The sequence below is a fragment of the Myotis brandtii genome, unplaced genomic scaffold (assembly GCF_000412655.1).
Source record: "Myotis brandtii unplaced genomic scaffold, ASM41265v1 scaffold882, whole genome shotgun sequence".
Taxonomy (NCBI): domain Eukaryota; kingdom Metazoa; phylum Chordata; class Mammalia; order Chiroptera; family Vespertilionidae; genus Myotis; species Myotis brandtii.
The window spans coordinates 581,617-603,413 of record NW_005371607.1 but is presented as its reverse complement, the minus strand read 5'-3'; the positions used below and the strand labels follow the sequence as shown (position 1 = coordinate 603,413).

At 45.9% G+C, this 21,797-nt stretch overlaps 2 protein-coding genes across 4 annotated transcripts in view; one reads left to right on the top strand and one right to left on the bottom strand.

The window, feature by feature from the left end:
- Window positions 1-7,240, top strand: part of GPR89A (G protein-coupled receptor 89A) — a 52,141-nt gene extending 44,901 nt beyond the window's left edge. For all 3 annotated transcript variants that reach the window (XM_014532336.1, XM_005884959.2, XM_014532337.1), the window contains 4 exons: window positions 1,065-1,160; window positions 3,646-3,735; window positions 4,843-4,908; window positions 5,049-7,240. In XM_014532336.1, coding sequence (XP_014387822.1) covers window positions 1,065-1,160; window positions 3,646-3,735; window positions 4,843-4,908; window positions 5,049-5,255 — 459 coding nt within the window. In that variant the 3' untranslated portion in view covers window positions 5,256-7,240. The remainder of the gene's footprint in view (window positions 1-1,064; window positions 1,161-3,645; window positions 3,736-4,842; window positions 4,909-5,048) is intronic.
- PDZK1 (PDZ domain containing 1) overlaps window positions 6,229-21,797 on the bottom strand; it is a 32,663-nt gene continuing 17,094 nt past the window's right edge. The window contains exons 2-9 of the mRNA XM_014532338.1: window positions 19,107-19,318; window positions 17,944-18,193; window positions 15,988-16,124; window positions 15,026-15,221; window positions 12,131-12,327; window positions 9,249-9,446; window positions 8,343-8,618; window positions 6,229-6,719 (exon numbers count right to left, since the gene is read on the bottom strand). Of these exons, the coding sequence (XP_014387824.1) occupies window positions 6,651-6,719; window positions 8,343-8,618; window positions 9,249-9,446; window positions 12,131-12,327; window positions 15,026-15,221; window positions 15,988-16,124; window positions 17,944-18,193; window positions 19,107-19,316 (1,533 nt within the window). The 5' untranslated portion in view covers window positions 19,317-19,318 and the 3' untranslated portion in view covers window positions 6,229-6,650. The remainder of the gene's footprint in view (window positions 6,720-8,342; window positions 8,619-9,248; window positions 9,447-12,130; window positions 12,328-15,025; window positions 15,222-15,987; window positions 16,125-17,943; window positions 18,194-19,106; window positions 19,319-21,797) is intronic.

The following is a 21,797-nucleotide window of genomic DNA, read 5'->3' as shown; positions in this document are numbered from 1 at the left end:
CTTTGATGATATATCTATTCAAATTTTTGACAGTTTTAAAATGTTTGTTTTCTTATAGTTCTATCAATTTTTGCTTCAAGTATTTTAAAGCTCTGTTATTAGGTACATACACATTTTAGAGTCATTATGAACGCTGAGTCAATGCCAAGAAGAATCGCTGCAGTATTGTAGGCAAAAGGTGGCCCAACGAAGTACTGATGGGGTGGTCATAATAATCTGGCCACTCAGTGTATATATTTTTCAATTCTTTTCCTTTTAACCTATTTGCACTTTAAAGTGGGTTTCTTATAAGCAACATTGAGTTGGGTTTTGCTTTTTTATCCAGTCTGACCATCTCTGCCATTTCCTTGGTACATTTAGACCAGCAGTCAGCCATCTGTAGCCCACAGGTGAAATCCAGCCACCACCTGCTTTTGTAAATAAAGTTTTATTGGAACACAGCCAAGCCTATTTGTCTAATATCATCTGTAGCTACTCTCATACTACAGCTACAGCATTTGCCAACCCCTGGTTTTGAGCATTTACATTTAATGTGGTTATTCATATGGTTTGCTTTAAAACAACCATAATACTACATGTGTTTTATTTGTCTCAACTGTTTTCTGCCCTTTTTCCTTTATTTCTGCCTTCTTTTGGATTGACTTTTTTCATGATTCCATTTGCTCTGCTTTGTTGGCTTGTTAGCTTTAACTGTCTTTTTATTTTAGTGGTTGCTTTTGGAGCACTCAGGGATCACAGGGAGTGATCCTGGAGTTCCTTTATTCTCCTACCCTGGCTTCATCTCCCAGATGTTACTTTCTGGCTCTGATAAATTCAGAAGTATATGCCATAGCCTATTCCCCTGTTCTCTTTACAGAAAAGAAAGATAGGGACTTTTGTTTGTCTTTATGTGGATAGCCAAAATAGATTTCTTATATCTGATTTAGATTGAGAGTCCAATTTCATTTTTAGGAACATCCAGCAGTGAGATTTGTTACGGTGATTAATTCATTATTTTGAGTCACCTTTTTGAAACAGTAGGTGATTACTGAAATGCTCTAATGTAAAGCTATGTGTCTTTGCAGGCGACCATTAATATAGTTTTTGACAGAGTGGGGAAGACTGATCCTGTCACGAGAGGCATTGAGATCACTGTGAATTATCTGGGAATCCAATTTGATGTAAGTGTTGTATCACGATCCTGGTTTGTTGTTTCTCTCTCTTTTATCTGCTGTATGTTATAATTAAGATTCGAATTCCTTCCTACTTGATTCTGCTTTTGTTCTTCCTCCTCTCCTGTGTATGTTTTGACATGTTCATATGCAGATTTGTAAAAGGCATAAAACATAAGTAATGACTGGGACTTACTGTTGTTGTGGATGCGGGTTATGTCTAGTTCCGCCTCTGCGCCTCTGTAGCCAGCTACCACTCACCAGTTTCTCCCCACCAAATACTCAGATACGCCTCTCGGTGAGATCTCCAAACACACAGCTCACCTTTGATTCCTCTGGTGGAATATTAACTACTAATTAGTGTTCTGTGTTAGAACTGAGATGATTTATACTGTAAAAAATTATCTTGATCAATTAATTAATGTGGACTGTGAGCTAAAGATGGTAACCGTAACCTGTGTACAAATTTTTTTTCATCTTTCTACCCATTTTAGAATACCACCGTCATTGAATGCACTCTTGTCCTAATTTAAATGTAACATCCTTATTTGTAGACTAGTATATTTTCTAGGTATGTAGATGGCAGTGATTCTGGCTGATCAGAAGACCAGGGTTATGTGCCTATCCCTTGAGGGCCTATTAGCTGTGCTGATTCTCACCACAGATGGCATGCTGCCCCCAGCAGCCATCCCAGCTGGACACGCCCCTGGTGGCTGGATAATAAATATAAAATGAACCAGAGCACATTGAGCTCCAGTCCTTAAGAACAGCTTAGAGCACATTTTTATTTTTTTATTTTTATTTTTTTCTGGTTAGGATCTGATGTTTATTGTCTTGTTACATCTGTATTTATACCAGTCGGTTTTAATCCTGTCAATTTCTATTGCAAAGGTTAGGGCGTTTCTTATCTCCATTCCAGGGAGTAAAGATTATGTAGCTTAAGCGTGATTGTTTGTAGTTAAAGTGATTAACTACCCGCCTGGCACTTAGTTAAGGGGTTGTATCCCCTCCCTAACCTCAGGAAAAAATCCCCACCAGGGGAAACAACCTTTCTCGGAGAGGTGACCTTGGTTAAAACACATGGCGCTAAGGAGAGCAAACATATTAAGAACAATATGCTATATATGCCAGGTCCCTTGAAAAAAATTGTTGATTGATTGATTTTAGAGAGTGAAGAAGGGGGGGGGGCATTGATTTGCTGTTCACTTATTTGTGCATTCATTGGTTGATTCTTGTATGTGCTTTGACCAGGGATTGAACCCGCAACCTTGGCTCATTGGGATAATGTTCTAACCAACTGAGCTACCCAGCCAGGGCCAGAACACACATTTTGATAGACCAATAGTGTATCCTTTTTCCTATGAAGGAGCGTGTCTCTTTCCTTCAAGAATTACATAACTGATGCTGTGAAGTATGCTTCACTGGGGTAGCATATGTGTTCTCCTCTTTTAAATTTCTTACTGGGCTGAATTTTTAGAAATGCTCTGATCAGTCTTCCCGAGGCTATTCAGTTGCTGGTGTGTATCTACATTCACCTGTAATTCACCTGCACACTCACACTTCACAAGTCCGAATGACACCTGGTAGGGGCAGTAAGAGCAGCTCCCCCTGAATCATGCGTAGGGTCCTAAGCTGCCTCTCACTGGGAAACAGTCCAAGAGGAGAGAAAGGTGTCATGTGATTCAGATGAAGGTCGACTATTTCCTAGACCATAGCCGAGAAGGTCTGTAATTCTTTTATTAAGAAAGAAAAGTTCCTTAACGTTTTGGGTGATCCAAGAACTAGCATTCACAGATCATAAAAGCAATCAAGCTGCTGTTTTGTTTCCTTTAGCCTGTGCTTTTCACTTTTCACATTGAAGCTATACATTAGGCTTGTGTTTCTTCTGATTTATTCATGTTGTTTTCTTCACTTCACTGCACCTGGCTTTCTTCTGTCCTTACATCTTGATTCCATCTGCTCATGAAGACGCCACGGCTGTCTTCCTCTTCCTGGAGGTGTTTTCCTTGCCACTGCTCTCTTCCCCACTTTTTTTTTAATCAGATAGGGCCTCATGACGCTCCCTCTCACAGTCACATAAGCCATCGGTGCATCTTCTTTTTGGTTTTTGTTAATCCTCACCAGAGGATATTTTCCCATTGGATTATTTTTTTTTATTTTTTTTTTTTTAGAGAGAGAGAGAGTGGAAGGGAAGGCAGGAGAGGGGAGGTGGCAGAGAGAGAGAGAAAGAAGGAGAGAGAGAGAGACATCAATGTGAGGGACACGTGGATTGGTTGCCTCCTACACGTGCCCCAATCTGGGCTGAGGATCAACCTGCAACCCAGGTATGTGCCCTTGACCGGGAATTGAATCTGCGACCCTTTGGTGCATGAGTCAGTGCTCTAACCACTGCTCAGTGCTCTAACCACCAGCCAGGGCTAGAATGCATCTTTTTAATCTTCACATCTCTCTAAACAGAGATTTAACAGATTTATTCTTTCTGTTTTGGTGGCAGGTGAAGTTCTGGTCCCAACACATTTCCTTCATTCTGGTTGGAATAATCATTGTCACATCTATCAGAGGACTGCTGATCACTCTTACCAAGGTATGTTCTATCACAGAGTCAAAACAAGTAATTATTCCTTAATTACAGGTGGCACCGTGAGATCATTTTACCTATTTAAGATTTCTGTCTTCTGAAATCTTAAACAACAGTCACAAATATTTAAAAGACAAAAACAGCCCTGGCCCACGTGGTGTAGTTGGTTGGAGCGTTGTCCTGTGCACCGAAAGTCACTGGTTCAATTCCATCAGGGCACATGCCCAGGTTTTAGGCTCAATCACTGGTAAGGGTGCGTTGGGGAGGCAACCAATCAATGTTTCTCTCTTGCTCACTCACGCTCTCTCCCTCTCCTTCTCCCTTTCTCTCTAAAAAAAAATCAATAAAAAAACATATTAAAATAAATAATAAATAAAAGACATACAACAGAATTTTTAAGAAGTTAAACTGATACATGGATTGATGATGATGGACTTACATCATATAATCAGATAACTACATTTACCAAAGGTCATAGAATGAGACCACGGTCTGTTTTGTTGACTGATATGTCAGCAGCATCTAGAACAGCACCTGGCACGTGGTAGGTGTTCGGCAGATAGTTGGAATGAATGAATGAGATGGGGGTTTGAGGTTAGAAGAATAACTGTGAGAGTTGCCTGTAAGGAGGATGTGGAGGTAGGAGAAGCAGAATGTTCAACTGTGTTCTGCTCAGCATCGGAAGGTAAATCCTCTGGTAAGAGGTAGGGACTTCAGACCCAGCTGTTGGAGTGAAAGGAGAGAAGAGGCTGAGAAAGGGGCGGAGACAGGGTCTCCAGGCGTCTCCCACAATTCTGAAAAGAGCTCTGAGCCCGGGAACAATGACAAGGGCCTGGGGTGACCTGTTTTGATGTTAAAGTCAGGTGATCACACAGCCTCTTAAAAGTTTGTTAGCCATTGTAATCCTTTTGTGTTCAATGTTGTACTTAAACCCACCAACTAAGTCCTTTTCACTCCAAGTCTCTTCTTTACAGCCTTAATCATACAAATTGTTCTGTCCAGGATTAAGGCAGGGGAGTGACACCTTTAATTAACTGTCAGCCAGGCTCCTTACTGTTCTGGACACAGGACACAGCAGTGCTGCATAAACTCCTCTCTCCCCTTTCTCGACAGTTCTTTTACGCCATCTCTAGCAGCAAGTCCTCCAACGTCATCGTCCTGCTGTTAGCACAGATAATGGTGAGTTGTAAAAACCAGCTTCATCTTTGCACCTGTAAAGTCCCAGACGTGTCTTATACTTTTAAATATTCAACCACGGCCTTTGACCCGTCCCTCACTACACGCAAAGTGACGTGTGGACTGGCCTGTTTGACTTCCAGGGCATGTACTTCGTCTCCTCGGTGCTGCTGATCCGCATGAGCATGCCCCTGGAGTACCGCACCATCATCACCGAAGTCCTCGGGGAGCTGCAGTTCAACTTCTACCACCGCTGGTTCGACGTGATCTTCCTGGTCAGCGCGCTCTCCAGCATCCTGTTCCTCTACCTGGCTCACAAGCAGGCGCCAGAGAAGCATATGACCCCTTGAGCTCACGGCTGCTGCAGACTGCGAGCAGGCCGGTGGCGTCCGCATTTAGACAGAACAAGGGAAAATGGAGGGGACCGGGGCCTGGTATTTTTTATACAAACAAGATGCTGCGGTAGCCTGTTCCACCTGCAGCTATGCCTTCCTCTCAGACCATACAGTGACCGTGAGCCGCACTGGCTGGAGCAGAGCCAGGTAACTGAAGCTGGTGCTCAGCCGGGAGGTTCCTGTGGGTTTGAGGCTGGTGCAGTGCTGGGGGGGGAGAAGGACACTGGAATCCGGGGTAAGCGAGTCTGCGGTAGCGGGGCCACGCGTGTGGGGTTTCTGCTGAAGTCGAGGTTCACATGGAGGAAGTTTTGGCTTCCCTGAGATTGACTGTCATTAAAATCCGAGATTGTAAGTCTGGCCTCAGCTTTATTTCATCAAGGACAGCTCCGTGTTTGCTTGTATGATCTCACATGAGTTAGCTTCCCCCTCCCCCCCAATCCTTACCCCATTAAAATAACCAAGAGCTTGTCTGTTCTTTCCTGGGGTAGGATGGGGTGCAACTGAAAGAGATTCTACCAAGAGAGATTTCAAGGGTGCCATTTTTCCTGATTTCCTTTCACATAGTATCATGTAAGAGTGAATTATTCTACATTCAATTAAGTAATGATGGCTCATATTTTCTTCCCTTCTGCCCCTCATACTGTGGGTAGAACAATGAATAACTAACTGCTAACTGGAATAGTCACTTTTTTCTCCGACTCAATTTCTTCATCTGTAAAAGGAAGATGTTGGAAAATCTGTAGAACACTCAGAAATGCCATTTAAGAAAAATCCTTAATTTTACTACCAGGAAGTCTCTATTACTAAGGTCTTATTCTGAATTTTGTTTTTGGTTCCTAGAGGCAAAACAAAAAGCATAAAATGCTTACCAAAAACAAACACAATTCAGGTTAGATCCACTAACAGGGAAGGTTCAAGCAACTCAAAAGACATTTTTAATGGCATTTATTTTAGTAACCACACATTCTTTAAAAAGCATAATTTTAATAGGCAAACTCACGTCCTTTAATTAGCAGCTTCACATTTACAGATTTATGAATCATCTCTGGTGCTCCAGGAGCCCATAGAAGTAAGAGATGTCATCATACAGAGAAATACAGTGAAGTTGAAGCTTGGAAGAGATTACATAAAAAGAATCTGGTCCCGCCTTAGCTCCTCCTAAGTTGACCATAAATAAGCCATCGGCAATAGGCACTCGAGACAAATGACAACAGAAAACAATTGCACGTGATGGGCCGGTTTCTAGAGCGTTTTTCACCAGAGACGGCAGGTGGGTGGCCGCTCATCCCTCGGGAAGGATTCCTATTAAATACCCAGAAACCGCTCAGCCACAGCCACTGTTCGTGCTCATCACATCCTGGTATCCTCAGAATTGGAAGAAGACTGCGAGGCTGTGCTGTGGGCCTGTGCAAGAGAAGGCGAAGGGTCTGTGAGTGCTGGAGCGTGGACATAAGCCAGGGGTTAGGGTCATGACTAGAAGCCAGGTGACCCGACTTCTACACTTGGCTTTGCTTTCAGCTTGCTGTCTGAAACCAATTTCCTTTCTATAACTGACTCCCTGCAGAGATGTTATAGAATTCTTGAAAGTCAACGAGAATACTTTCTTGTTAAGAAATCTACAATATGGTCAGTGGCTATTATGTGTGCCTTGTCTGAATATTTGTCTCTCCCCCAAATGCATATGGTGAAATCCTTATCCCCAAGGTGGTAGAATGGGAGGGTAGGGCCTGGGGGTGTGATGAAGTCAGGAGGGCAGAGCTGGGATTGTGCCCTTAAAAAAGAGGACCCCAGGGCTCCCCAGCTCCTGCCACCCTGAAGGGGCAGAACAAGAAGTCTGGGTCTGCAAACCTTAGCGAGGCCTTCATGGGCACCAATCTGCCGGCACTTGAGCTTGGACTCCCCAGCCTCCAGAATTGTGAGAAATGTTTGTTGTTTACAAAGCCACCCAGTGTATGGTATTTTGTTATAGTAGCCTAACTGGGCTACGACAGTGGGTGTTCCTTAAAAATTAGTATTTTTGTATTATCAGTTGGAAGAATTACATTAATGTAATGAAAGAAAAATAGTATTAAACTTTAAGTCTTGGCTTTGCCAAATGTTTCCTTTATGAACTTGGATAGGTCAGTTCACTCTTGGACCTCAAGTTCATCTATGAAAAGAAATTGGACAACAACAAAAACTGAGATTTACCAAGGAATTTATCTAATCTAAATACATACAGCATAGTGTTTGCTCTTCCCTAGTAATAAAACTTGAATACCTACCAGTTATTTTAAAAACAACTCTGTCTCTAACCACCACCGTTCCTTTTATACTTACTGTGCACAGGGCACTAGCCGAACCACTTTGATAGTCTTAGTCAATATAATCCTGATAACAGTCCCACAAATTATCCTTGTTTTATAGGGGAGGATACCAAGGCACAGAGAGAGTAAATCCATTTGCCCATAGCAGAACCAGAATTTGTACATAAATAGTTTGATTCAAGTTCCATTCCCATTATAATTTTGATAAACTTATTTCTTGTCAACTCTGTGCTATGAAAAATAAGAAATTTGTTGTTCTTGTACTACATCCTTTCCCCTACAATAACTTGATTTGTCAGTTACCTTTACATGATCTTTTTTAGTATTGTAGGAACTCTGTGGTAAACATGAACATGAGATGCACTTAGTTAAGGTCTTTACCATACACTGGTAAGTTAGATCATTAAAAGAAATGGCCCTAACCGGTTTGGCTCAATGGATAGAGCATCGGCCTGCGGACTGAAGGGTCCCGGGTTCGATTCCGGTCAAGGGCATGTACCTTGGTTGCGGGCACATCCCCAGTAGGGAGTGTGCAGGAGGCAGCTGATCGATGTTTCTCTCTCATTGATGTTTCTAACTCTCTATCCCTCTCCCTTCCTCTCTGTAAAAAATCAATAAAATATATTTTTTTTAAAAAGGCATGGGGTTGTGAAAAGTAAGGTGTTTGGAGATGCAAGTAGATTTGTTCTCATCTAGGGTATTTATGGTAGCAGGGTGGAGGAAGAGGAAGGAAGGAATGTGAGTCGAGCTCTGACTCCACCCATGTTTCTTCTTTGGAATCAAGGGGTACATCCAGTGGGTCAGCCATGGAGGAAACAATAGGGATTTTCTTTGCCTGGAAATAATCGTAGGCCTTCTTTCCACAGACTAAGAGCGTGACATTCTTCCCACTGCTCTGGATTCTGTCTACCACCTTCTCATAGAGTTCATCCAGCACATTCACCCCATTCACCTCAATGATGACGTCCTCATCCTCTAGCCCCGCCAGCTGGGCAGGGCTGCCCTCCTGCACCTGTGAACAGAGGGTCGGAGTTGTCACGTCCAGACACAGATAAGGGAACGTTAGCCTCGCTCCCTTCAGGGGAGATGAGGAGATGAGGATTTATTCCTCACTGTGTTGTGACTTCTCCTTGAGGTACAGAAGTCGAGGACAATGCTCTAATGCTTTCTGCTTTGAAGGCTACAGCTTCTGTACTCCAATAAGTGGTGTTGCAGTGGTTGACTATTGTGTTATATGTCTTCTGGGTTAAAGGTATCAGACATCATAGGTCCCTTCTGCAGGCCCAATGTGAGAGCTCTAGGGACAGTCCTGTCCCTCAGGCCCTACAGCGAGAGGCATCATGCCCGTGCACAGAAGCAAGCATCACCCTGTCAGTGCTGATGGTGACTCACCTACAGTCATGCCAGCTCTACTTGATTTGAAAGTGTCCACAGACGACTGGGTGTAACAGATGTTAAGAAATGAAGGCTGTGAGCTTAGGCTGTACTAAGCTATCTTAAAGGGGCCGGGACCATGACAGCAATTATTTGAACCCAAGTGAGACGCTCAACACCGGCCTTCAATGTACCCTTTTACTAAGCCATCAGTGAGTGGGAGAAGCCCGCCCTCCCGATGGTGGCTGTGGGAACCGGGTTACCGTACCTCTTTGACAAATGGGCCTGGCTGACCCCGAATCGCATTTAAGTGGAAGCCGTAGCCGTTGTCACCTTTAACCAGCCTGCATAGCTTAGGCTTATGATCTGGACTTGAGCTGGCCAGAGGCGCAGGAACCAGGGCCTCCTTGACAGAACCGTTAGGCAGTTGTTGACTTTGATAGTAGAGAAATGGAGAAAAATGAGCCTTGGGAAAATAGAGGGGAAGAAACATCAATTGTAAATATGAATAATTACACTATTAAATGTGCTAATTTATTTTATAAGGTGCATACATGTTCCACTCTTCCACATACATGATTGTGGGCTGAAAATTTCTCGTTACCCCAACCAGGAAAGGGATAAAGGAAGACTGAGCTTTGTCATGGAGCAATGTGTATAAACATGTAAACAAATGCACATGTCCGTAAAATAAAGTGTTGTACAAGGATCCAAAAATAAGCCTAACGGTGATAGTAAGCAAACCACTCAACTGTCGAGGGTTAGCGACTTGCCCTCCATCTCATGCAAGTTAGGTCCATCTGGACTTCCCCTTCAGTAAGCACTTCAAAGCTCCTTAAACACGTAGAGAGAGTAATACAAGACACTATATCGCATCCAAAGTACAGACAACAGTGAATTGGCGCAGGCTGCAATCATATGGTCACATGGTTTCTCCCCCACTACCTCTCCAGCACTGTGATCTATTGTACTCTATTTTACTAGTTATTGTTGTAACGATTAGCTGACACCTCTTTATGCCAAGCTCCTCACTCACTCACTATCTTTATATATTCCTAATCCACTTCAACTCCCAGAACATCCATGCACAGAAGGCAGTGATCGTCTTCAATATAGAAGAGGCATTAAACAGGGAACATATGACTTTTTTTTTTTTTTTACAGAAATAAGAGCTTAGCCCCATGGCCGGCAAACTGCGGCTCGCGAGCCACATGCGGCTCTTTGGCCCCTTGAGTGTGGCTCTTCCTAAGTCTTAGGAGTAGCCTAATTAAGTTAATAACAATGTACCTACCTATATAGTTTAAGTTTAAAAAATTTGGCTCTCAAATTTCAATTGTTGTACTGTTGATATTTGGCTCTGTTGACTAATGAGTTTGCTAACCACTGGTTAGCCCAACTGTTGTGGCTCAGTGTTTGAGTGTTGACCTATGAATCAGGAGGTCACAGTTCAATTCCCAGTCAGGGCACATGCTCAAGTTACAAGCTCGATCCCCAATGGGAGGCGGAGGGTGAGGGTGTGCAGGAGGCAGCCAATCAATGATTCTCATCTTTGATGTTTTTTTCTCTCTCTCTCTCTCTCTCTCTCTCTCTCTCTCTCTCTCTCTCTCTCCCCTCTTCCTCCTCCTCCTCCTCTCTGAAATCAATAAAAATATATTTAAAAAGAAGAAGAACTTAGCTGACTGGGTTTTAGTTGAGAGGATTAAAAGGCTAGATTTGGGTATGCTGAGATCCTAGATCAGTAGTTAAATTGCTGCCCACAGGTGCCCAAGACATTTGTGAAGTGATGAGTGAAAAATGAAGCAATTGAAAGTGAGTACAAGTTGTGCTCTCCCCTAAGTCATCCTGTTCAGCAGCCTGGCTGAAATTAGATTGGAGGGCTCCGGTTACCATCTGGCTTACTAACCACAAGACCAGGGCTTCCTTTCTAAACGAGAGTAGCACCTCGTTTAGAACCTTTCAGTTACCCAGTTCAACTAACTCCAGACCTTTCAGCGATATGCTTACAAATTTTCTACATTTCTGTCCCTCTTTAAAATGTGGGAAATTATCAGTAACTCCTTAGATGCAAAAATACCTTTGACATCACTACCCAAACAAGCAAACCAGTGGCAGCTAATCCTAGGCAAAGTACAATAACATAAAACTGAGTTTTTATTCTCAAATATTTGGGTGTCTATTATGTTACAGGAACTGATTAGGTGTTTGCTTTATTCACTGATGTATCTCAAACATCCAGCCCATGCAACTCACTTTGGGGGGGAAGAGGGAGGAAAAAGATGGGGACAGTCATCTTTATAGATCAAAGTCCTCTTTTTTAACCAAGACATTAAAATTATAGTGAACTCATTCTGTCATAAGATTGTAAGTTGGAAAGGATTCAATGCTAGGATCTGCTTTACAACAGCAAGAGCAGTGACCTTCTGACTTGACCTTTTCTACCAACTGGGACCACTGCAGAAATGGCTTATCCTGTTCCCAGCAGCTTCAATTGTCCTAAGCCAAAAGCTCGCTCCCTACAGCTTCTCTATCTGATCAAGCTACATCCCCTAGAACACCTCAAAAATAAGTCTGCTGCTTGTATATAACAGCCTTTCAAATTATTACAAGCTGTTTAATAGCCCTGTCTAGGCTTTTACATGGGGTGGTCTATAGCTTAAAATCCAATTGCTCCCTACTTAGGAGAGTTAAGGCTACATCTGCCTATTTCCAGGCTACTGTTCATAGATTTTTCTCAGATCACCAAGAGTAATTCTGCAATTATATGCAAATTCTTTCAAAATCTTGAGTCTAAGGACTTAAAACTTATGTACCAATCACTTGGCATTCTCTTATCACTGCCACTTTGAGCTTCAAAGCAGCCTTAATATGGTCGTTGTACACTTTCCAGGTTGAAGATCAAAGTGGTCATTTAAACCCCCAAATAGAGACAATGAACCAGCCAGTTGAGATCAGCCAGACTCTCTCATCAGCTGACAATGAATACCAACGCTGACACGATGGGCTCACGAAGGGAGTAGCCATGGTGGTAGAAACAAGCTATTCATGGGCCAAACAGCATTGGCTAAAAATAAGGTAACTTAGCCAAAGCTGGAGGGCATTAGTGAGTGGACCCAACCTTAATGCATGAATACACGACCTTGTATTACTTACCAGCCGGTATATGCTGTCCGTCTCTTTGTCTGCTACCAACAGGGAAGTCTGATCTCCACTCTTCCTGATCATCTCCACCACGCTGTCATGGTTGAGGGATTCCACAGACTCGCCGTTGACAGCAATTACCAGGTCATTGGCCTTCAAGCCAGCCTCCTCTGCTGGACTTCCAGAATCTATGTCTTTGATGAATTGACCTAACCATCCCCAAAACAATAAGTTATCAGAAAGACTCCTAAAAAAACTAGGATTTCCTGCCAGAGCCCCGGGCCCTAATAACATAGATAGAGTAGGCATGCTGAGTCCAACTACTGTCCCTCCCACTGGCTCCGAAAAAGCCTGTAAGCCCCCTATGCAGTCTCATCCCCGGCTCAGGACTTGCTCCAGGAACATACCAAGCCTATCAACCACGAAAGGGTCTTCAAGAAAAGAATCACGTTTTACAAAAGTGTCTCAAACTCACTCTTGTCAAGAGAGCATGCTAAGCATTAAGGGTCAGCGAGTTCCCAGAAAGTCGGTGGGCATACTTGTACCCATATGTCTTATGTAGACAATAAGCCATAAAAAGGGGGGATGGAAGAGTGAAGAACAAAACCAGAGAAATCAAGCCCTAGGAAACCCAGCGTGACTGTGTCTGTGTGCACGCTAAGGGTGTGTCTGTAGCCTTTTCCTAACTGAACTGTCTTCACCGGAGGCCTCCATATCGCTCACACCTTTTTGGCCCTCGTATGGTTTTAACAAGTGTTCGTTTCACTTTTGCAGCTGGCTGTTGGCCGTCTCCAACTGGATATCCTGCAGACCCCTCCCAGCGTAATCTATTCCCCAAGCCCCTCCTCTTGGTCACCTGTTGGTGGGAGCAGCATCGTCCCGTCAGACACTTGACAACTGATTCTTCCTCAGCACCCACTCCCCATATCTGATCACCTACTAAGTCCTTCGATGCCACTTTAATATCTTACACTTTTCTTTGGTCCCACTTCCCCTACATGCAGTTTGTATTAATTAGTTCCTGTCTTGGATTCTACCTAAACTGCTACTGCGCCTGACCAGCTGCTCTCCCTGTCCCTGATCTTTGCCGTCTCCTGCAGATTCATCTGGATGCAGAGTCTGACCAGGTCACTCCCCAGGGCAACAGCATGAGCACTGGCTTTGGAGCTAAACAGACATGATTTTGATCCCAGTTTAACCTGATATAATCACTGCATCTTCTCCAAGCCCTCAACTTCAGCAATTCTTGCAGAATTGTTAGGAGAAATTAAGCCCCCAAGACACTGTAGGCTTAATTTTCTTCTTCTCTCTGGCACTGCTCAAAAAACGTTTAACTCCTCATAGACTATTGGATCAAGTCCAAACTCCTCCACCTGGCATTAAAGATCCTTCATTGTCTCTCTCCAACTGACCTTCTAACTTGGTTCCCTGTGCTTCACACTGGATGTCAGTCACACTGTGCCTGTGTTTCCTTGCTATGTTCACACAACTCCTATCTTTCCGGGACAGCCTTTCTTGTCCAAATTCCACTCATACTACAAAGCCCAAGCTCAAGTGGCACCTGTATTATGAGGCCTCCCAGTACCTTTCTAGTGAGAAAAGCTTGCTCCAACCTTGAATTCCTTCAGTTATGGACATATGTGTGTTATCTAACTAGGAGGTTCCTTGACTGAAGAATTCATCTGATTCACTTGATAATCTCAAAGGCCCTGGGGATGTTTTTATATAATATCAACCAAATTAATATTGGATGAATTCATGTAAACATCCTATATAATAAAAGGCTAATATGCAAATTGTCCCCTCGACCGGGAGTTCGACCAGAATTCGATTGCCACCCCTGCCGCCGACTGGGGGCTGACCCCACCCATGCACGAATTCATGCACCAGGCCTCTAGTATAACATAAAAAGAAAATAGTAAACCTCCAGGTGTGTGACAGTTTACATGGCCTGAACCTACATTCTTTGATGTATTCACCTTCCCCAGGAGGACCATTGTACTTTCCTTGATGAGTTACAAGGAATCAGAAAGATTCCTGCTTCTGTTTGAGTCTGAGATCCCACCCATACCCGTGCCTCAGACCTGGTGGTGTGCTGCAGCTGCCTCACCAGCTCATGAGCACGAGTTGTGCACAATACTTCTCAACTTTGCATTCTGTGCCATGTTGGTAGCTTGAAATCAGACACAGTAGGGATATTTATACCACAAACCTTAACAAATATATAAATTAGGGCCTCCCCCTGCCCCAGAACCAATTTAGCAGCATACTACTGCTATGATCCAAAATTCTACCTTATTCTTCTGCTATGGAAACCTGGGGGTTCCCAGGATCCGGCCCCCGTGTGACATGGAAACTGACCCAGCACCCTGGCTAGTTTTGCTCAGTGGCTAGAGCAGTGATGGCGAACCTTTTGAGCTCGGCGTGTCAGCATTTTGAAAAACCCTAACTTAACTCTGGTGCCGTGTCACATATAGAAATTTTTTGATATTTGCAACCATAGTAAAACAAAGACTTATATTTTTGATATTTTATATATTTAAATGCCATTTAACAAAGAAAAATCAACCAAAAAATGAGTTCGCGTGTCACCTCTGACACGCGTGTCATAGGTTCACCATCACTGGGCTAGAGTGTCGGCCTGCAGACTGAAGGGTCCCGGGTTCGATTCCGGTTAAGGGCACATGCCCAGGTTGCAGGCTTGATCCCCAGTAGGAGGCAGCCAATCAATGATTCTCTCTCATCAATAAAAAATTTTTAAAAAGAAAGACACTGACCTAGCTATGCTTTCTAGCTTCTCACGCCCCGCTCCGTGCTGGGGTTGCGGGCCTCGTGGCGCTCTGGGCCAGGCTGGAATGAAGAACTGGGTGATTACACTGCCAAGGGTCCCGCTCTCCTCCTCCTTACCTCTCTGCTCCGGGCCTGCCCTCAGGTAGAAACCATAGCCATTGCTTCCCTTCTTCATGTCAACCACCCGGGGCTGGTGGGGCAGTAATTTCAAACTGGCTGTTTCTCTCTTGAGTTTGATATTCTGCTCTCTATGGTGCTGGTCCGTTTCCTTGTCCACCAGCAGGAACGCGACACGGCTTCCTGACTTCCTCACCTGCAACGACACACACAGGTGAGGGCCAACCCCAATCTCCAGAAACGACGCTGGGAAACAGGCAAGTCTCTGCACACGGCCTCTAGATTCAGCAGAAAATACAGGATGTAAGAGGTAAGTGTCAGCTGTTGAACTGCCACCTCACTGGAACTTTTCTACCTCCACGTCCACAGTTGTTGTTGACCTCCCTACACAGATGCTAGCTGATCCCAAGGAAGAGCTGGAATTCAGAAAACCCAGAAAGGTACTTAGGGGAAAGCTGGGAAAGGAGTTTGGAAAAGAAGAAAAAGTAAAGTTCGATTGTGAAGGATTATTCTACCAGGAAAAGACTCCAGAGGATCTTAAAGGAAAACCTCGGACTGTTTTCCATGAGTCTGTGCTGGGACCTAAGATTTGGGGTAGCTGCCTCCCAGAACTCCCCAGCTTAGCTCTGTATTCCTCGCCACATTGGTCATCTTGCAGCTGGTATTCAAATAGTTTAGTAACATCGGGTCAACAGTAAATTTACTATAAATTCAGAGGGTGCTCCCAAGCAGGTACAGTAAGATTTAAAAGATAAAGTTAAAACACTTGTCTTCAAAACAACATGAAACTAGCAAAGGCCTTATTCTCAAATCCTAGACACTGCTTAAGCCACCAGCGAGTCTGTTTGCTCTTCATACAAAAGTGCCACTTCCCACCGTTACATCTCTCCCGTCATAAGCTGTCACTCCTGCCTCCCTGTCACCTCCAATGAGACCGAGAGAAAGAGAAGGCAAGAAAGTACCTTTTCAACCACTTCCTCGTGAGTGGCATCTTCTACGTTCTCTCCGTTCACCTCGATCAAGTGATCATCCGCCAGGACACCCGCTTTCATAGCCACACCTTGCGGGGTGATGTCAGTCATGTACACCCCCTTTATACCTGAAGGAGAGTAGGGGCGGGCTGAGGTTACAGGAAGTACCACAGTTAACGGGTTTTCTCCCAATAATGTAAAATTAGAACGTCCCATGTTAGAGCTAACTCAAGTAGCCTTTAGCTTCCGATTTAGCTTTATACCTACAGCTCCTAGCCAAGCTTGCCACAGCCGTTCCCCAATTGGTCTCTGTTGATATGAACAGAATTTCTGAGCCCAAGTAAATGCAAATAGAAATCGCAGGTGGCTCTTGCCTCTTGAACCAGAAAGACCCAAACCCCACTCGTGCTGCCTCCCTGACTCGTACCCCTCTCTTTGTGTTTGTGGAATTGGAAGACACCCCCTCCATTCTGTCCTCTTTCATCAGCACTGTCATCACCCATCCCAGACCAGCGGAGCCCGTGAATGTCACTGACTCAGGCAGAAGGGGCCAGAGGCGTGGGAGGGAGGGGCGCATACGTGCCTGCCGGCAGATTCGCAGGTGGTGTGATGTCTTAAAGTAATTCTGTCCATTTTCTCAAGATATTAATATTCGGTCTAGGTAAACAGTGGCTTTATAATGACTAAATACATTATTTTAAAGAATAACAGTAACTAATTAAACTCTACTTTCCTAAACACAGTTCTCCTGCTCCTCCTTAGATCTTTGTCATGAAGAAAACATGTTCTTTGTGAAGCTAATCTAAACCATTCCCCATGCCCACTAGCTCAGGGGCCTAATGAATAGAATCTGTTTTTTACCATTTTACTGACAACGGACGTCTGAGAAATACCAAGCTGCCCAATCACGGACAAGCTTGAGAAACGCCTCTCATAACTAGCTTGTGTCTCTCGCTACAGGTTTTCCATGATTTGCCCTTTATCACTTACCAAGTTACCCACAACCAGTGCCTCTCCAGGACCAGGAATGGAGGAGCAGCATTAGAGGTGGAACCACAAGGTTCCAGCCTTGATTCCACAGAAACCACTAAAACCATTGTCAACTGGACGCAGGTCAGCCTGCACCTCTGAGACTCCAGAAACAGAACTTCTAGGACTTCCTGATGGTGGGGGGTTTTCAAATCACTATGTACCTCTCCGCTAGGGGTCAAGGGCACACCTCAGTGCGGCTGGGCCACAGCTGGGGGTCCTACTTCAACGTCATAGCAGGTGGGGATTTTTGCAGTATCCTCAACAAGAATTTCTCGAATACAGGAGTGACAACCTGGGTACTCCAAGAGATGAAAAGAGATATTCTTACTCAAAAGTAGCTATTATGACCCAGCCGGTGTGGCTCAATGGTTGAGCATGAACCCATGAACCAGGAGGTCGAAGTTCAATTCCTGATCAGGGCACATGCCCTGATTGCGGGCTTGATCCCCAGTAGGGGGCATGCAGGAGGCAGCCAGTCAATGATTCTCTCCCATCCTTGATGTTTCTCTCTCTCCTGCTCCCTTCCTCTGAAATTAAAAAAAAAAAAAATTAAGTAGCTATTATGAAGAACCTCCTTCTTCTTGCTTATTTCCCAATCTTCCCTCCACCTTTACCTAAAGAAGCTAGAAAAAAATACCAAAGAAGCATCAATGCTCTAACCCTCTGGCCTCAGAGGCTCAGCCTAACAAACTCTGGGGTTCAGGAGCACCCAGTGCCACTCCCCCAACCCTGCTGCTGTCCAATGTCTCGATCCCTCATTGCACAATTGTGCAAGGCCAGGGGAGGGCTGGAGAGGAGGGAGTGTAGCTGCTGTGGGGTATCCATAGCAACTGAAAAGTTAAGTCAAAGAAGTCATTCATCGTCAGCATCATTTTCCTGGAAAGTCGGTTGTTTGTGCCCCACCCGCGAGCTTACCTTGGACGGTCTTCAGAGAAAAGCCGAAGCTGCCCCCCTCCTTCACCAGGTAGCAGAGCCGTGGCTGGGTCCACGCCTGGGCTCCTCCGTTCATCACAGGGGCCAGTTTCTTATCATTCAGGCTTAGCCCCTTCTGACTCTGACCCAACTCTTTCAAGTCTACCTTTTCTCTCGTGGCTTTCTCATAGGAATCCCCATCCAGAACTAGAAAAGTCACTGAATTCCCGCTGTTTCGGATCAGATCCACCACCTGGGAGGAAGGATAACTTTAACCAATAACCTGTTAACCACCAGAGGGGCGTTGCTGGCTCATTACCTGGCCCTGGCGATTCTGATAGCGGATCCCTGACACCCAAATGGTCAGTAGATAATGCCCAGCCATCTCCGCCTCAGCCTTCCTGAGGGCCCACCTGAGAGCCCTGTGCAGATTAGGAATCAAGAGTGTGACCGCCCCTGCCCAGGGGACTCTTAAAAGGACCGGTCCTGCCCTGGCTGGTTTCGCTCAGTGGATAGAGCATCGGCCTGCAGACTGAAGGGTCCGGGTTCGATTCAGGCCAAGGGCACATGCCCGGGGTTGTGGGCTCAATCCCCAGTAGGGGGTGTGTAGGAGGCAGCCAATCAATGATTCTCTCTCATCATTGATATTTCTCTCTCTCTCTCCCTCTCCCTTCCTCTCTAAAATTAATAAAAATATTTTTTATAAAAGGGCCGGTCCTTTCGAGGGGTAAATGCCACCTCAGAGCACAAGAGGCCCTCCCAGGTCTATGAAGACAGCATGGAGGAGGCGGAGTTGGGGTAACAGGCACTCCCCTATGTTCACTGCATGGACACACGTTATCTGAGCCTCCACTTCTCATCTGTGAAATGGTCATGTGTACCTCGTGGGTTGTGATGAGGATTAAACAAAATAATGAATATGAAATTAGTTCCTGTGCTAGGCAATATGCAATGCATTTCAGACCTGACATGGTTGAAATCCAGGAATAATGTGTACAGTTCTCGGTTTAGTGTGAGAGACTCGCTTCGCTGGCAGAAAGCACAGCCATCAAGGTGCCCTGCCTTGCCAGCAGCAGCCAGGAAATCTCTGTTGACCCCCAAACAACAACCAGCAAAGACTGGGGACTGGAGAGGTCCTGGAGGAGATACCACAAATGCCCACCCACCTGTTTATGTTCTTCCTTGTCCACAAAGACGCCGTTGATCCGGAGAACTCTGTCTCCATCCTGGAGCCCCGCCCGCTCTGCGGGGCTGCCCTTCTCCACCACCCGCACCAGGTGGCCGTCGGTGTCCTTCTCAATCCGCAGGAAGAAGCCGTAGCTCTGCCCTTCTTGTTTAGACAGCTTACACTCCCGGGGGCTGAAGGTGGAGGCCATGTCTGTGATGAGAAATAAGCAGGTAAATCTGTGGGAAAGAACATCTAATTGGAGTGGAAACCCTATCCTCCAGCCCCTATCATTTTCTTCTTCTAATCACACCAAATCCAGACCATTTGAGTAGCAACACTGGGGGTATAGGAAGCCTCCTTCCAGGACTCACTAATGATTTCCAAATCTATTTCCCCAAAGACAACCTCTTTACTTGAGTTTCACATGCCTATATTTGTGTGGGTACTAGACACAGATGCTTTCATCTCAATAGCTCCAAAACCAAATTCTTCTTTGTCGCCTGACATAAAGAAATTAGGCCCAAACACATGACCTAGAATGTTTAAGAAAATACAAGCCCACTTTCATTCAAATATTTTAAGTGCCTGGCGAGCTCTAGGTATTGAGGATAAATCTGTAGACGAGACAGACCCAGGTGCCTCTCCTATCAGGGAGAACCTACGTTTACAATGACATGTGGTGAATGATACACGAGGAAAGAATCGAGTAAAAGGGGAGAATAGCACAGAAGGCCTTGGGAGTGGGGAGTGGTGGGAAGCATGAAGAATGGGTTGCGGGAAGACTGGAGGAAGATCTCCAAGACCTGAAGGATTCATTGGACTTAGGTGAGACAGGACAAGACCAGGAAGACTCCGTCAAAAAACAGAGCAGCCGGCCTCAGAGCTGGCCTGAGACACTGGAAATGAGGTAGAAAGTTGGTTTCTGGAACCTAAAGTTCCAGGAAGAGCAGAGCAGGGATGCCCGATAGAGAAGGAGTCCCATGGCCAGGTCGGAGTCTGGCTCCTGAGCTTCCATTTCCGCCCATCCTTCCCTCCCACGGCCCCAGGCAGGAGCCAGGTCCTGGGCCAAGGAGGACAGGACGAGTGTAGGAACCACCAGCTGCAGCTCTGGCTCCAGTTAGTCAGAGGAAGGCTCCTACCAGCGTCCCAAACCCTCCTGGCTCAAGCGCCTTTGTTCCTCAGAGAGTGAGAATGAGGCCAGGCTGCCTATGCAAGAGCAGACAGCAGCCTGCTGGTTAGACCGCCTGCAGGGAAACCCCGTGCCCCTCCTCACCCATCCCTGCCAGGGATAAGCTGACAGTCCCTGCCCTCCTGAGGGACAGAAACTGAAGACCAGACAGTGTGTGGGGGTGAAGGACGGAGAAGAGGCAGCGAAGTGCTCTGGGCTCCTGGATGCCACCCCGCCGATTGGAGATAGCCATCTCTGACCTCTGTGTACAGTACGAGCCGGGCGGGAAGCCTCCCACTGCCGGAGACCGGGCCTCTTCACGTGGTCACGGCAGAGCCTGGCAGCCACACCGCCGGTGGCATGAGGGCTAAGAGCCAAGAAAACAATAAACAAACAGGCCCTGTTTTAAGTGATCTCTTACCCAGGGCTCAGGGCCTGAGCGCTCCCGCTGGAGTCAGGGGAAGGGGAAGGACAGCCAGGGGCAGCCAGGGCCACTGGTCAGGGCTGACCCCTGGGAAAGCAGAGTCAGGGCCAACCGCTCTGGGCGGAAAGGGGAGGAGCAGGGAGTGAGGGGAGAGGAATGACGGGGTGGGTTCCTCGTGCAAGCAGCTGTGTAGGCCCCTCCGACTTCGACCTTCTAGTAGCCTTCCCGCTGAGTGACTAGCCTGCAAGCATCAGGAACATTTTCAGCTCAAACCCACATCTGTACCCAAACCTAACTCTCCATCCCTGTCGGCCTCAATGTCACCGCACAGAGAAGCCTTGAAGGGGAAAGGCAAGCCTCTGACGTTTGGGGGTAATTACAGAGAAACCTCATCACAGCCTCCAAAACCCCAAACATGCCCGTCATCCAAGTGAAGGCCCTGGAGGCCATGTTTTACCGAGAGCTCAGGCTGTGTGTGAGGCGCATATAAATGCTTATTTCTAAGGCACCCCACCCCCACCCCCGCAAAACCCACTGGTCTCTCCCAGGCGGGACAGGGACACTTCCTTGCTAGGACTAGTCCTGTGCTTGGGGAGGAGGGAAGAGGTCAAGTGTTCTGTGTCTCAATAGAGATGAGAAAGCCTGATAGTCAAGGAAACAAGTCACTATTCCTGGACGAACCTCAAGTTGTTTTTTGTTTGTTTGTTTGTTAAAGTCTTTAGACAGTCAGACTGTGCTCGCTCAGATCTGCCCTGTGCCTTTGAAGCCTTGGCATTTGAGGGCAAAGCTTTTCACATCTGGGGTTGAAGCCCAGCGAACTGGGCAACTCACACCAACAGAAACCCTGAGAGAAATGCCGGTGCGGCTTGGAAAACCGTGACTGCTTGGGCCCCACACTGCCTCCTGTCGCCACACCTGCCTCCCCCAATTCAGCTACTGAAGCTTAACGCTGGTGCCCGTGCCCAGCTGGAGACATACTAACACCTCCGACTGCACCAGTGGAGGAAGCTCATCAAAGCACCAGAAGCCTCGCTGTGCGCTGTGCACGTGGTTCTTAGAGTCCTTCCTAAGGATAAAAGCATTGGTTTTCTTTGCCC